Source organism: Coregonus lavaretus (assembly GCF_964263955.1).
Source record: "Coregonus lavaretus genome assembly, contig: HAP1_SCAFFOLD_8108, whole genome shotgun sequence".
Lineage (NCBI taxonomy): Eukaryota > Metazoa > Chordata > Actinopteri > Salmoniformes > Salmonidae > Coregonus > Coregonus lavaretus.
In genome coordinates, this window is record NW_028159921.1 from 7,670 (window position 1) to 22,824 (window position 15,155).

At 44.0% G+C, this 15,155-nt stretch overlaps 1 protein-coding gene across 1 annotated transcript; it reads right to left on the minus strand.

The window, feature by feature from the left end:
* Window positions 1–4,102: 4,102 nt before the first annotated feature.
* On the minus strand, window positions 4,103–4,520 carry LOC311122334 (MOB kinase activator 3B-like; the record flags this gene model as incomplete). The annotated part of the gene is made up of 1 exon (XM_084196709.1): window positions 4,103–4,520. A coding segment is annotated over one exon (418 nt), but the record flags the coding sequence as incomplete, so codon positions are not given.
* Between the last annotated feature and the right edge of the window lie 10,635 nt (window positions 4,521–15,155).

Genomic DNA, 15,155 nt, shown 5'->3' on the forward strand with positions numbered 1-15,155 from the left:
AAACTGGGATATGCTTAACACCCCGGCCATCCTACAATCCAAACTAGATGCCCTCAATCTCACACAAATGATCAAGGAACCTACCAGGTACAACCCTAAATCCGTAAACATGGGCACCCTCATAGATATCATCCTGACTAATTTACCCTCTAAATATAGTGAGGGAAAAAAGTATTTGATCCCCTGCTGATTTTGTACGTTTGCCCAAAGAAATTATCAGTCTATAATTTTAATGGTAGGTTTATTTGAACAGTGAGAGACAGAATAACAACAAACAAATGTTATAAATTGATTTGCATTTTAATAAGGGAAATAAGTATTTGACCCCCTCTCAATCAGAAAGATTTCTGGCTCCCAGGTGTCTTTTATACAGGTAACGAGCTGAGATTAGGAGCACACTCTTAAAGGGAGTGCTCCTAATCTCAGCTTGTTACCTGTATAAAAGACACCTGTCCACAGAAGCAATCAATCAATCAGATTTCAAACTCTCCAACATGACCAAGACCAAAGAGCTCTCCAAGGAAGTCAGGGACAAGATTGTAGACCTACACAAGGCTGGAATGGACTACAAGACCATCGCCAAGCAGCTTGGTGAGAAGGTGACAACAGTTGGTGCGATTATTCGCAAATGGAAGAAACACAAAAGAACTGTCAATCTCCCTCTGCCTGGGGCTCCATGCAAGATCTCAACTCGTGGAGTTGCAATGATCATGAGAACGGCGAGAAATCAGCCCAGAACTACACGGGAGGATCTTGTCAATGATCTCAAGGCAGCTGGGACCATAGTCACCAAGAAAACAATTGGTAACACACTACGCCGTGAAGGACTGAAATCCTGCAGCGCCCGCAAGGTCCCCCTGCTCAAGAAAGCACATATACAGGCCCGTCTGAAGTTTGCCAATTAACATCTGAATGATTCAGAGGAGAACTGGGTGAAAGTGTTGTGGTCAGATGAGACCAAAATCGAGCTCTTTGGCATCAACTCAACTCGCCGTGTTTGGAGGAGGAGGAATGCTGCCTATGACCCCAAGAACACCATCCCCACCGTCAAACATGGAGGTGGAAACATTATGCTTTGGGGGTGTTTTTCTGCTAAGGGGACAGGACAACTTCACCGCATCAAAGGGACGATGGACGGGGCCATGTACCGTCAAATCTTGGGTGAGAACCTCCTTCCCTCAGCCAGGGCATTGAAAATGGGTCATGGATGGGTATTCCAGCATGACAATGACCCAAAACACACAGCCAAGGCAACAAAGGAGAGGCTCAAGAAGAAGCACATTAAGGTCCTGGAGTGGCCTAGCCAGTCTCCAGACCTTAATCCCATAGAAAATATGTGGAGGGAGCTGAAGGTTCGAGTTGCCAAACGTCAGGCTCGAAACCTTAATGACTTGGAGAAGATCTGCAAAGAGGAGTGGGACAAAATCCCTCCTGAGATGTGTGTAAACCTGGTGGGCAACTACAAGAAACGTCTGACCTCTGTGATTGCCAACAAGGGTTTTGCCACCAAGTACTAAGTCATGTTTTTGCAGAGGGGTCAAATACTTATTTCCCTCATTAAAATGCAAATCAATTTATAACATTTTTGACATGCGTTTTTTTCTGGATTTGTTTGTTGTTATTCTGTCTCTCACTGTTCAAATAAACCTACCATTAAAATTATAGACTGATCATATCTTTGTCAGTGGGCAAACGTACAAAATCAGCAGGGGATCAAATACTTTTTTCCCTCACTGTACACCTCTGCAGTCTTCAACCAGGATCTCAGCGATCACTGCCTCATTGCTTGCGTCTGTAATGGGTCCGCGGTCAAACGACCACCCCTCATCACTGTCAAACGCTCCCTAAAACAGTTTAGCGAGCAGGCCTTTTTAATTGACCTGGCCCGGGTATCCTGGATGGATATTGACCTCATTCCGTCAGTAGAGGATGCCTGGATGTTCTTCAAAAGTGCTTTCCTCTCCATCTTAAATAAGCATGCCCCATTCAAAAAATTCAGAACTAAGAACAGATATAGCCCCTGGTTCACCCTTGACCAGCACAAAAACATCCTGTGGCGTACTGCATTAGCATCGAACAGCACCCGCGATATGCAACTTTTCAGGGAAGTCAGGAACCAATATACACAATCAGTTAGGAAAGTAAAGGCTAGCTTTTTCAAACAGAAATGTGCATCCTGTAGCATTAACTCCAAAAAGTTTTGGGACACTAAAGTCCATGGAGAATAAGAGCACCTCCTCCCAGCTGCCCACTGCACTGAGGCTAGGAAACACTATCACCACCGATAAATCTACGATAATTGAGAATTTCAACAAGCATTTTGCTACGGCTGGCCATGCTTTCAACCTGGCTACCTCTACCTCGGCCACCAGCTCTGCTCCCTCCGCTGCAACTTGCCAATGCCCCTCCCCGCTTCTCCTTCACCCAAATTCAGATAGCTGATGTTCTGAAAGAGCTGCAAAATCTGGACCCCTACAAATCAGCTGGGCTAGACAATCTGGACCCTTTCTTTTCAAAATTAGCAGCCGAAATTGTCGCAACCTCTATTACTAGCCTGTTCAACCTCTCTTTCGTATCATCTGAGATCCCCAGAGATTGGAAAGCTGCCGCGGTCATCCCCCTCTTCAAAGGGGGTGACACTCTAGATCCAAACTGTTACAGACCTATATCCATCCTGCCTTGCCTTTCGAAAGTATTTGAAAGCCAAGTGAACAAACAGATCACCGACCATTTCGAATCCCACCGTACCTTCTCCGCTATGCAATCTGGTTTCCGAGCTGGTCATGGGTGCACCTCAGCCACGCTCAAGGTCCTAAAAGATATTATAACCGCGATCGATAAAAGACAGTACTGTGCAGCCGTCTTCATCGACCTGGCCAAGACTTTCAACTCTGTCAATCACCGCATTCTTATTGGCAGACTAAATAGCCTTGGTTTCTCAACTGACTGCCTCGCCTGGTTCACCAACTACTTCTCAGATAGAGTTCAATGTGTCAAATCGGAGGGCCTGTTGTCTGGACCTCTGGCAGTCTCTATGGGGGTGCCACAGGGTTCTATTCTTGGGCCGACACTTTTCTCCGTGTATATCAATGATGTCGCTCTTGCTGCTGGTGACTTTCAGATCCACCTCTACGCAGACGACACCATTTTGTATACATCTGGCCCTTCATTGGACACTGTGTTAACAAACCTCCAAACAAGCTTCAATGCCATACAACACTCCTTCCGTAGCCTGCTCTTAAACGCTAGTAAAACTGCTTACGCCCGCACAACTAGAATCACTACTCTCGGCGGGTCTGACTTAGAATATCTGGACAACTACAAATACCTAGGTGTCTGGTTAGACTGTAAACTCTCCTTCCAGACTCACATTAAGCATCTCCAATCCAAATTTAAATCTAGAATCGGCTTCCAACTTCGCAACAAAGCCTCCTTCACTCATGCTGCCAAACATGCCCTCATAAAACGGACTATCCTACCGATCCTTGATTTCGGCGATGTCATTTACAAAATAGCCTCCAATGCTCTACTCAGCAAATTGGATGTAGTCTATCACAGTGCCATCCGTTTTGTCACCAAAGCCCCATACACTACCCACCACTATGACCTGTACGCTCTTGTTGGCTGGCCCTCACTACATATTCGTCGCCAAACCCACTGGCTCCAGGTCATCTATAAATCACTGCTAGGCAAATCCCTGCCTTATCTTAGCTCATTGGTCACCATAGCAACACCCACCCATAGTCTGCGCTCCAGCAGGTATATCTCACTGGTCATCCCCAAAGCCAACACCTCCTTTGGCCGCCATTCCTTCCAGTTATCTGCTGCTAATGACTGGAACGAACTGCAAAAAATCTCTGAAGCTGGAGACTCTCATCTCCCTCACTAACTTTAAGCTTGCTCAGTGATATTACCCCCACACTGCTAGTGCTTGGTGGGGCGAAGATGTTTCACTTTATTAAAGCTAATTTCCTGCAATGCTACACATTTGACCATGTCTTTTGTGTACCAGGGGCAGAGGCCTGACTGAGTTCCTAAAAAAAGACCCTGTCTGGGCCTGTTGAGTGTCGGTGATGTACATATAGTTACCCAGAGTACTCACCTACACTGGTGGGGAAGATATCCTCATTGTTGATCTGGACCTCGATCCAGTCCATCAGCAGGTTCATGTACTTGGGAGCCGGTAGAGCCGTGGGTTTCTTATACTTGTGATCGTCCTGCCATCGGTACTCAAACCTCGGCCCACCGGACATCACCGGACAACTCTTCTCCGTGCAGAACTCACACACCGTCCCGTAGATGAGGTTTATCCTGTTGAAGAAGTCGACCACGTGCACGGCCACCCAGTCGTTCAGATCCTCCCCGTGGGGCAGAGCTACTGCCGCCCTCAGGTCAACGCCGGAGCTCAGCGACGCATGGGCCTTCTTATGCAGCTCGAAGCGCTGCGTCCCCGGCTCAAACTTACGCTTGGGCCGGAAGGTCTTGTCCTTTTTGAAGACCTGCTTCAGGGCAATGGACATGTTGCCAGGGACGGGGGCCAGTGGGTCAAGGAATGGGGAGAAGAGGTTCAGGGACGGGGACCGGGGCAGCAGAGAGGAGGGGAAAAGCGGGGATTTGTCAACCGCCCGAGTGGGGGTTGGGGACCCCAGGGAGGATCCAACGGTACCAATAGTCGGTTCTGGATGAGCAGGAAGTGCAGGAGGAGCAGAATGAGATGACAGGGAAGAGGGGTACAGGAGGGTAACCTTTACTGTTTGGCGCGTCGCATCTGGACACCTTTTCCTGTGAGAAACAAAGAAGAGAACATTTTCAAAAGACGTGTATTAGACATTACATTACCATTACATTACCATTACATTACCATTATATTACCATTACATTGTCATTACATTACATTACATTACCATGACCATTACATTACCATTACCATTACATTACCATGACCATTACATGACCATTATATTACCATTACCATTACATTACCATTATATTACCATTACATTGACATTTTAGTCATTTAGCAGACGCTCTTATCACAACTTGTATTGTTTGTTTGCCTAAAATTTAAAATGAGAGAGAACATGATTGAGTGTTTTGTTTGCACATTGTCCCAAACTTTCCAATGTTCAACATTCTTTGTCAGAGCCTTTTCTGTATGAGTGTGAACAAGGTGTTGAACAAGGTGTTGGCAGGGTGTTGACAGGATCTTGAACAAGGTGTTGAACAAGGTGTTGGCAGGGTGTTGAACAAGGTGTTGAACAAGGTGTTGACAGGATGTTGAACAAGGTGTTGAAGGGATGTTGAATAAGGTGTTGGCAGGGTGTTGAACAAGGTGTTGGCAGGGTGTTGAACAAGGTGTTGAACAAGGTGTTGACAGGATGTTGAACAAGGTGTTGAACAAGGTGTTGAACAAGGTGTTGACAGGGTGTTGACAGGGTGTGGACAGGATGTTGAACAAGGTGTTGACAGGATGTTGAACAAGGTGTTGACAGGATGTTGAACAAGGTGTTGACAGGATGTTGAACAAGGTGTTGAACAAGGTGTTGAACAAGGTGTTGAACAAGGTGTTGACAGGGTGTTGAACAAGGTGTGGACAGGATGTTGAACAAGGTGTTGAACAAGGTATGGACAGGATGTTGAACAAGGTGTTGACAGGATGTTGAACAAGGTGTTGACAGGATAATTGAACAAGGTGTTGACCAAGGTGTGGACAGGATGTTGACCAAGGTGTGGACAGGATGTTGAACAAGGTGTGGACAGGATGTTGAACAAGGTGTTGACAGGATGTTGAACAAGGTGTTGACAGGATGTTGAACAAGGTGTTGAACAAGGTGTTGAACAAGGTGTTGACAGGGTGTTGAACAAGGTGTGGACAGGATGTTGAACAAGGTGTTGAACAAGGTATGGACAGGATGTTGAACAAGGTGTTGACAGGATGTTGAACAAGGTGTTGACAGGATAATTGAACAAGGTGTTGACCAAGGTGTGGACAGGATGTTGACCAAGGTGTGGACAGGATGTTGACCAAGGTGTGGACAGGATGTTGAACAAGGTGTGGACAGGATGTTGACCAAGGTGTGGACAGGATGTTGACCAAGGTGTGGACAGGATGTTGACCAAGGTGTGGACAGGATGTTGACCAAGGTGTGGACAGGATGTTGACCAAGGTGTGGACAGGATGTTGACAGGGCCCTGGTTAGAACAGACTGGGTGTGTCCCAAATGGCACCCTATTCCCTACATAGTGCACAGGGTCCATAGGGCTCTGGTCTAAAGTAGTGCACTATGTAGGGAATAGGGTGCCATTCTCTGGTCTAAAGTAGTGCACTATATAGGGAATAGGGTCCCATTCTCTGGTCTAAAGTAGTGCACTATATAGGGAATAGGGTGACATTCTCTGGTCTAAAGTAGTGCACTATGTAGGGAATAGGGTGCCATTCTCTGGTCTAAAGTAGTGCACTATATAGGGAATAGGGTGCCATTCTCTGGTCTAAAGTAGTGCACTATATAGGGAATAGGGTGCCATTCTCTGGTCTAAAGTAGTGCACTATATAGGGAATAGAGTGCCATTCTCTGGTCTAAAGTAGTGCACTATGTAGGGAATAGGGTGCCATTTGGGACGTAACCTGAGTGAGAACGAGGTGTTGACCCTAGCTAGAACAGCCTCTCTTTATACTGGCTTCATCACAGCCACCCATTCTGCTGCTCGGTTAGAGTTAGGACAAGTGGCAACAAGATCTGAGCTCAGATATCAATCAATTGAAATCGATCAGTAGCTTAACCATTTGCACAGTGCAGTTCTGTTCTGTGGTGCGGCCTGTTTTGTCCACTGACAGAGAGAGACAGAGCGAGACAGAGATAGCTTCAAGCTCCGCTTTATGCTCCCGAGTGGCGCAGCGGTCTAAGGCACTGCATCTCAGTGCTTGAGGCGTCACTACAGACCCCCTGGTTCGATTCCAGGCTGTATCACAACCGGCCGTGATTGGGAGTCCCATAGGGCGGCGCACAATTGGCCCAGCGTCGTCCGGGTATGGCCGGTGTAGGCTGTCATTGTAAATAAGAATTTGTTCTTAACTGACTTGCCTGGTTAAATAAAGGTTAAATAAATAAATAAATATATGCGTTCCACTCACTGATACACTGCCAGAATGATGCTTTCAGAGTCATGACTCAAAGGAAAGTAATGGAACCAGTCACATTTCACAACGATCCTGTCTAAACATGAAATTATGAAGTATCTTAGTGTTTGTATCAGTTTAGCAAGGAAACTCCCCGTTCTTCCCCACATTCAGTGGATTAGGAGTTTAGATTAGAGAGAGATATAGCTGGTTGTGACTCCAGGCTACATGTCTTTTGAATCAAGGGGTTTAAACACATCCAAAGTCATAATATTAGCTAGAAAATAGACTAATCCAATGCATATAAAAACCTCAGGGGTGTGGAGAGCTGTGCCCCTTTTCATTCTAATGAGGACATCTATGGACAATATTTCTGTCCATTTAGGGGGACCCCTTTTGACCCAATAGTAGGCAAACGTTCTGTATAGCCTCTAAAATGACAACATTTAATTGGGATCCCAAGACTTCCATTCGTCCAGTAAACAACACTTATTGTTCTTGGACTGTGTCAAGTTACTTATTACAGAATGACAAAGATTACAAGAGTCGAATCCGATTTATATAAAATCTGATGCAGATCACATCGTTCCCACCCATGTGGTTTAACTTGGGGTTATGTCACATCCATGGCACTTTAAAGCAATGCCAAACGGATTATACTACCCCCTGTAACAGCCTGCTAATGAGCATATGCCTGCATCCCAAATGGCTCCCTATGTAGTGCACTACTTTTGACCAGGGCCCATATGGTTCTGGTCAAAAAGTAGTGCACTAGGAGATAGGGTGCCATTTGGGATGATAATAAGCCTAATAATCCTTCACCAGCATCTTAGGCATTACACGAATATAAGAATACATACAATTTTGTGTTACAAGCTTTCAGCATCCAGTTGAGGCAGCAACCTTGGCGTGTTCCCTGATTTTCCATAATATCCCAAAACAAACAACAACATGCCTGGCTAAGGAGATCTTCCTTGCACCTAATTCTCCTTTCGCATTATATTCATGTATGATTTGTAAATTCTGAGTAGAGTGCCTGACTGCTCTGTGAAGAATCACAGACTGTAATCAGCCCTACATCGGTAGTGAAACTCAAAACAATGAGGCATCTTGTCTTCTTCAGGAGAAATGTTGCCTGACCAGATCTGAACCTGTCTGAGTGTTAGGTTCACTACTTCCCTCTTGTCTTGTCAATAGGTTCACTACTTCCCTCTTGTCTTGTCAATAGGTTCACTACTTCCCTCTTGTCTTGTCAATAGGTTCACTACTTCCCTCTTGTCTTGTCAATAGGTTCACTACTTCCGTCTTATCAATAGGTTCACTACTTCCCTCTTGTCTTGTCAATAGGTTCACTACTTCCCTCTTGTCAATAGGTTCACTACTTCCCTCTTGTCTTATCAATAGGTTCACTACTTCCCTCTTGTCTTGTCAATAGGTTCACTACTTCCCTCTTGTCAATAGGTTCACTACTTCCCTCTTGTCTTGTCAATAGGTTCATTCCTTCCCTCTTGTCTTGTCAATAGGTTCACTACTTCCCTCTTGTCTTGTCAGTAGTCAATAGGTAGCCATGAAGTGCTTTGAAAGGCTGGTCATGGATCACATCAACACCATTATCCCAGTAACCCCAGACCCACTCCAATTTGCATACCGCCCCAACAGATCCACAGATGATGCAATCTCTATTGCGCTCCACACTGCCCTTTCCCACCTGGACAAGAGGAACACCTACGTGAGAATGCTATTCATTGACTACAGCTCAGCGTTCAACACCATAGTGCCCTCAAAACTCTTCACTAAGCTAAGGACCCTGGGACTAAACACCTCCCTCTGCAACTGGATCCTGGACTTCCTGATGGGCCGCCCCCAAGTGGTAAGGGTAGTTAACAACACATCCGCCACGCTGATCCTCAACACGGGGACCCCTCAGTGGTGCGTGCTCAGTCCCCTCCTGTATTCCCTGTTCACCCATGACTGCATGGCCAGGCACGACTCCAACACCATCATTAAGTTTGCTGATGACACAACAAAACCTATTCCCCCTCAGGAGACTGAAAAGATTTGGCATGGGTCCTCAGATCCTCAAAAGGTTCTACAGCTGCACCATCGAGAGCATCCTGACTGGCTGCATCACTGCCTGGTATGGCAACTGCTCGGCCTCCGACCGCAAGGCACTACAGAGGGTAGTGCGTATGGCCCAGTACATCACTGGGGCCAAGCTTCCTGACATCCAGGACCTGGTATCAAATGGCACATTAATACTACTTTAGACCAGGGCCCATAACATTGAACAAGTTCTAACAACAGTCAGAACAGACAGAGATTTACCTCCTCTCCCTCTCAGCTTTGTTCTCAAGGCCTGTTAGGAGGAACTCAAGGATGGGAAAGGCTGCAATATATAGCATTGAGTTACTTGACTTATACCTTTCAGCTCCTAGTGAAGCAGAGGGCCTCAACAGTGGAGCAGAGAACCTCAACAGTGGAGCAGAGGGCCTCAACAGAGGAGCAGAGGGCCTCAACAGTGGAGCAGAGGGCCTCAACAGTGAAGCAGAGGGCCTCAACAGCTCCTAGTGAAGCAGAGGGCCTCAACAGTGAAGCAGAGGGCCTCAACAGCTCCTAGTGAAGCAGAGGGCCTCAACATGATTTCCAGCATTCCAGCATAGTTGACACATATGTATGCAGTCAACATTTTAAGGCAATGACAATCAAATCATGATGTATTCCTCGCAACATTGATAAAGTCAAATTGATTAAAAGTCTTGTTTCTTCCTTTAAAAGTATTGTTTCTTCATTTAAGACCGACTACAACAGTTTATTTCATAGAGGCTATCATGGACAGGACTGATACAACATCACCAATGACATTTCTAAACAGAAGGTCAGCAAACCTCAGATGTAAGGACCTGCGTGGTTCTGGTACTGGTTCCGACCTTATACATCGATCTGTGGATTCAGTAGATGGAAATGGCTTGCATTGAGCGATAGCCCCGGTTCCCACGGACACAGTAGTATTTTTTTCCTGAGCCTGTGTGACGCAGGATGTGAAATCTGAAACCACTTGAAGGTGGGTTGTCCCTCCTACCATTTCATTCGCTCTTCCGACTGTCCATCAACTCCTGGCTGAATCCAACATCACAGCCACGGACAAAGCACATGCCTGCAATCCTTACATCGTAGCGCAGCAGGAGAGCGTGGTTTCATCACGGTAGCACATTCAGAGATTGATTTATAGCCATTAATCTAAAATAATTCATCGATTTTAAACAAACACTTTCTCTGTTTGTCATAGACCAGGGATGGGCAACTTTGATGGGGGTGGGGTCCACCAAAAAGAAAAGTCTAACGCATTTCATGCAATTCTACTCATTTTGCCATGGGGCGGAGAGAAAAATGTGCAGTTTTACAGCTAATTTCCTGTAATTCTATACATTTTGCAATAGGGTGGAGGCAAATGTTTGCAGTTTTTAATATGATAACTGATGATCAATGGGCCCCACACCGGTCGGTAATTCGACCATGCTTATTACAAGTTTAGATAGCTGACCGCTTGACTAATTTACCAATCTAAAACAATGTTGCTGACCTGGGCTAATTGAGTTACGGCTGATGAGGCACAACCACATTTCAAAATTCCACCTTATGTATTCTATTATTCTAACTCTCAACAGGAAGTTGAGACCCTGACTGAGTTCCCCAAAATAAATACAATATTCTTATTTAAAAATGTTTGTATTGGTCCGCGGGCCTACACCAGTTGCCCATCCCTGTCATAGACTGACAAGATGAATATGAGATGAAAGGCGAGTCCCCAACCAGTTCAGGAAGCCAAGCTAAAGCTCTGTGAGACGTTCACAGCGATGGGGGCAAGACGTTTTGATCAAGAGAGAATATTGCATATTTTCTCTAACACTAAACATACAAATAGGTATTTTACAGTTATAAGGGAGGTGAAATCTTATAGTTAGTCATTTTATAATTTGCTTATGCTATATTTAGAAAGCATATAAGTCATTTCAAGCCTTATTCATACAGTTTTGCTGAATAGTAAATACATCATATAAAATATTTTATAATTTCATATTTTTAGTATATTTGTACTGTGTACTGGAGCTTGTGTCCTCAAAAGTGATTAGACCTCAGCAATTTATAACTATTTTTACCAGAAAGGTGAGATATGAACCTTTCTTTGAGTATGCAGCATGACAGTGTATCCCTCTCATAATAAACAATTACTTTTGGAGATTACGTAGATTACATTTTCGATAACATTTAGTTACATTTAACTGGATAACATGAAAAATAAAGACCATTTGTTACCACATTTGCATTACGTCATATAATGTAAAGTGTAAAGTAAGGCCACTCACATGCTAATGAGTACTGACAGATCAAGAGCTTCTTGAGTACTATGAGTCTCCTGTAGCTCAGTTGGTAGAGCATGACGCCAGGGTTGTGGGTTCGTTTCCCACGGGGGGGGGGCCAGTATAAAAATGTATGCACTCACTAACTGTAAGTCGCTCTGGATAAGAGCATCTGCTAAATGACTAAAACTGTAAATGTAAAATGAGCACTGACAGATCGAGAGCTTCTTGTTCTTACAGGTACTATGAGTTCTTCGCTAAGAGGAAATGCCATTTTTAGATACAGCAAAGCAAGATCTGAAGATAACGTCACCATTGTAATGGCAAACTCTTCCTCCTTCAACTTTCACCAGTCCTGAGCAACTTGAAAGACAACATTTCAGAAGCCCCATCATGGAGATGAATGACCTCAGAGATCATCACCTGTCCAGCCAGAAGCTGATAGATTCACTTTAAGGACAGACAGACAGACGTTTCTCTGTGAGTGTAGTGTGCAGGCCATCTGATCATCACAGATGTAACCTTGGTTACCATATCAGATTAATAAAGAACAATGTGCCTTTCCAAGGTAAAACAGAGGCATTATTGTGCTTGGTGTAATCCAACCATTTTGAGGTCTACTCTAGGTCAATCCTAACATTTAAGATTGTTCAATCATTCTGATTGATTATTAGGCTAATCAATGCTACTGATCATGATCAATGACGACACATGATGTAACTGTTAGACAGTGAAAGTGACTCACACACACAATGTAATTCCCATGTGTACCCAAGAGAGAATAATGAACGCTGAAGTGGGGAAGGAAACATATTGTTCACTGATGAGAGCAGAGCAGCCCTTTCTGTGGAGCCAGAGTCTGTTCAATCATTAATGACTGGTAGAGATGCTGTTATGGGTTTATGACCATGGTAGAGATGCTGTTATGGGTTTATGACTGTGGTAGAGATGCTGTTATGGGTTTATGACTGTGGTAGAGACGCTGTTATGGGTTTATGACTGTGGTAGAGATGCTGTTATGGGTTTATGACCATGGTAGAGATGATGTTATGGGTTTATGACCGTGGTAGAGATGCTGTTATGGGTATATGACTGTGGTAGAGATGCTGTTATGGGTTTATGACCATGGTAGAGATGCTGTTATGGGTTTATGACCATGGTAAAGATGCTGTTATGGGTTTATGACCATGGTAGAGATGCTGTTATGGGTTTATGACTGTGGTAGAGATGCTGTTATGGGTTTATGACCATGGTAGAGATGCTGTTATGGGTTTATGACCATGGTAGAGATGCTGTTATGGGTTTATGACCATGGTAGAGATGCTGTTATGGGTTTATGACCATGGTAGAGATGCTGTTATGGGTATATGACCATGGTAGAGACGCTGTTATGGGTTTATGACCGTGGTAGAGATGCTGTTATGGGTTTATGACCATGGTAGAGATGCTGTTATGGGTTTATGACTGGTAGAGATGCTGTTATGGGTTTATGACTGTGGTAGAGATGCTGTTATGGGTTTATGACCGTGGTAGAGATGCTGTTATGGGTTTAACGCGGCTTTCTGTCCTTATATAAACTGATATCTCAACATATAGCGTTTCCCCTGTACAGTACAGCATGAACAATCTGGAAATGGAACCAGATCACGCCATCATCAAACATGCAGAATGTATACTCTCAGAGAGAGAACAAACATTAGAATTAAAAAAACATTTGTTTAATGCTTCATATTCAATATTTGTAATCGAAGCTTAGTGTGTTTAGCTAACTGTTCTCTATATTTCTCTTTTCATTACATATAAGACCGGCTAGAATCTAAACATACACAAATTTAGGTTATACAGTCTATAAACCTGTAGGTAATAGGCCATAGTCCTATCTCCAGTGAAAGGACAAAAACTAAGTTGCATTAAAACATTTCATTTGAGTCATTGACAAGGAGTGATGTTCCATAAATACCAGACATAGATGTATGTTTTGTTCCATCTGGTCTCTAATGATATTAAGATAGGAATCCAGGTTACAACTAGATTCACACATTATTTGCTTTTCTTACAGATTGCAACAACACTAACTAATGTCTGTTTGTTTTGTAGATAGTGCAAGATTACATCTGACAATGCAAACTGTGTTTAAATGGCATGGCATATACACTACCAGTCAAAAGTTTGGACACACCTACTCATTCAAGGGTTTTTCTTTATTTGTACTATTTTTTACATTGTAGAATAATAGCGAAGACATCAAAACTATGAAATAACACATATGGAATTATGTAGTAACCAAAAAAGTGTTAAACAAATCAAAATATATTTTATATTTGAGATTCTTCAAATAGCCACCCTTTGCCTTGATGACAGCTTTGCACACTCTTGGCATTCTCTCAACCAGCTTCATGAGGTAGTCACCTGGAATGCATTTCAATTAACAGGTGTGCCTTCTTAAAAGTTAATTTGTGGAATTTCTTTCCTTCTTAATGCGTTTGAGCCAATCAGTTGTGTTGTGACAAGGTAGGGGTGGTATTCAGAAGATAGCCCTATTTGGTAAAAGACCAAGTCCATATTATGGCAAGAACAGCTCAAATAAGCAAAGGGAAATTACTTTAAGACATGAAGGTCAGTCAATACGGAACATTTCAAGAACTTTGAACGTTTCTTCAAGTGCAGTCGCAAAAACCATCAAGCGCTATGATGAAACTGGCTCTCATGAGGACCGCCACAGGAATGGAATACCCAGAGTTACCTCTGCTGCAGAGGATAAGTTCATTAGAGTTACCAACCTCAGAAATTGCAGCCCAAATAAATGCTTCACAGAGTTCAAGTCACAGACACATCTCAACATGAACTGTTCAGAGGGACAGTGTGAATCAGGCCTTCATGGTCGAATTGCTGCAAAGAAACCACTGCTAAAGGACACCAATAAGAAGAAGAGACTTGCTTGGGCCAAGAAACACGAGTGATTGACATTAGACCTGTGGAAATGTATCCTTTGGTCTGGAGTCCAAGTTGGATATTTTTGGTTCCAACCGACGTGTCTCTGTGAGACGCGGTGTGGGTGAACATATGATCTCTGCATGTGTAGTTCCCACCGTAAAGCATGGAGGAGGAGGTGTTATGGTGTGGGGGTCCTTTGCTGGTGACACTGTCTGTGATTTATTTAGAACTCAAGGCACACTTAACCAGCATGGCTACCACAGCATTCTGCAGTTCTTCGCTAAGAGGAAATGCAATTTTTAGATACAGCAAAGCAAGATCTGAAGATAACGTCACTATTGTAATGGCAAACTCTTCCTCCTTCAACTTTCACCAGTCCTGGAAAGACAACATTCCAGAAGCCCCATCATGGCTTTTGGAAGTGTAGATTAATGACCTCACCCTATTCATAGACTGTTCTCTCTGCTACCGCACGGCAAGCGGTACCGGAGCGCTAAGTCTAGGTCCAAAAGGCTTCTTAACACCTTTTACCACCAAGCCATAAGATTCCTGAACAGCTAATCATGGCTACCCGGATTATTTGCATTGCCCCCCCACCCCACCCCCTCTTTTACGCTGCTGCTACTCTGTTTATTTTCTATGTATAGTCACTTTAACTCTACCCACATGTACATATTACCTCAATTACCTCGTCTAACCTGTGCCCCCGCACATTGACTCTGTACTGGTACCCCCTGTATATAGCC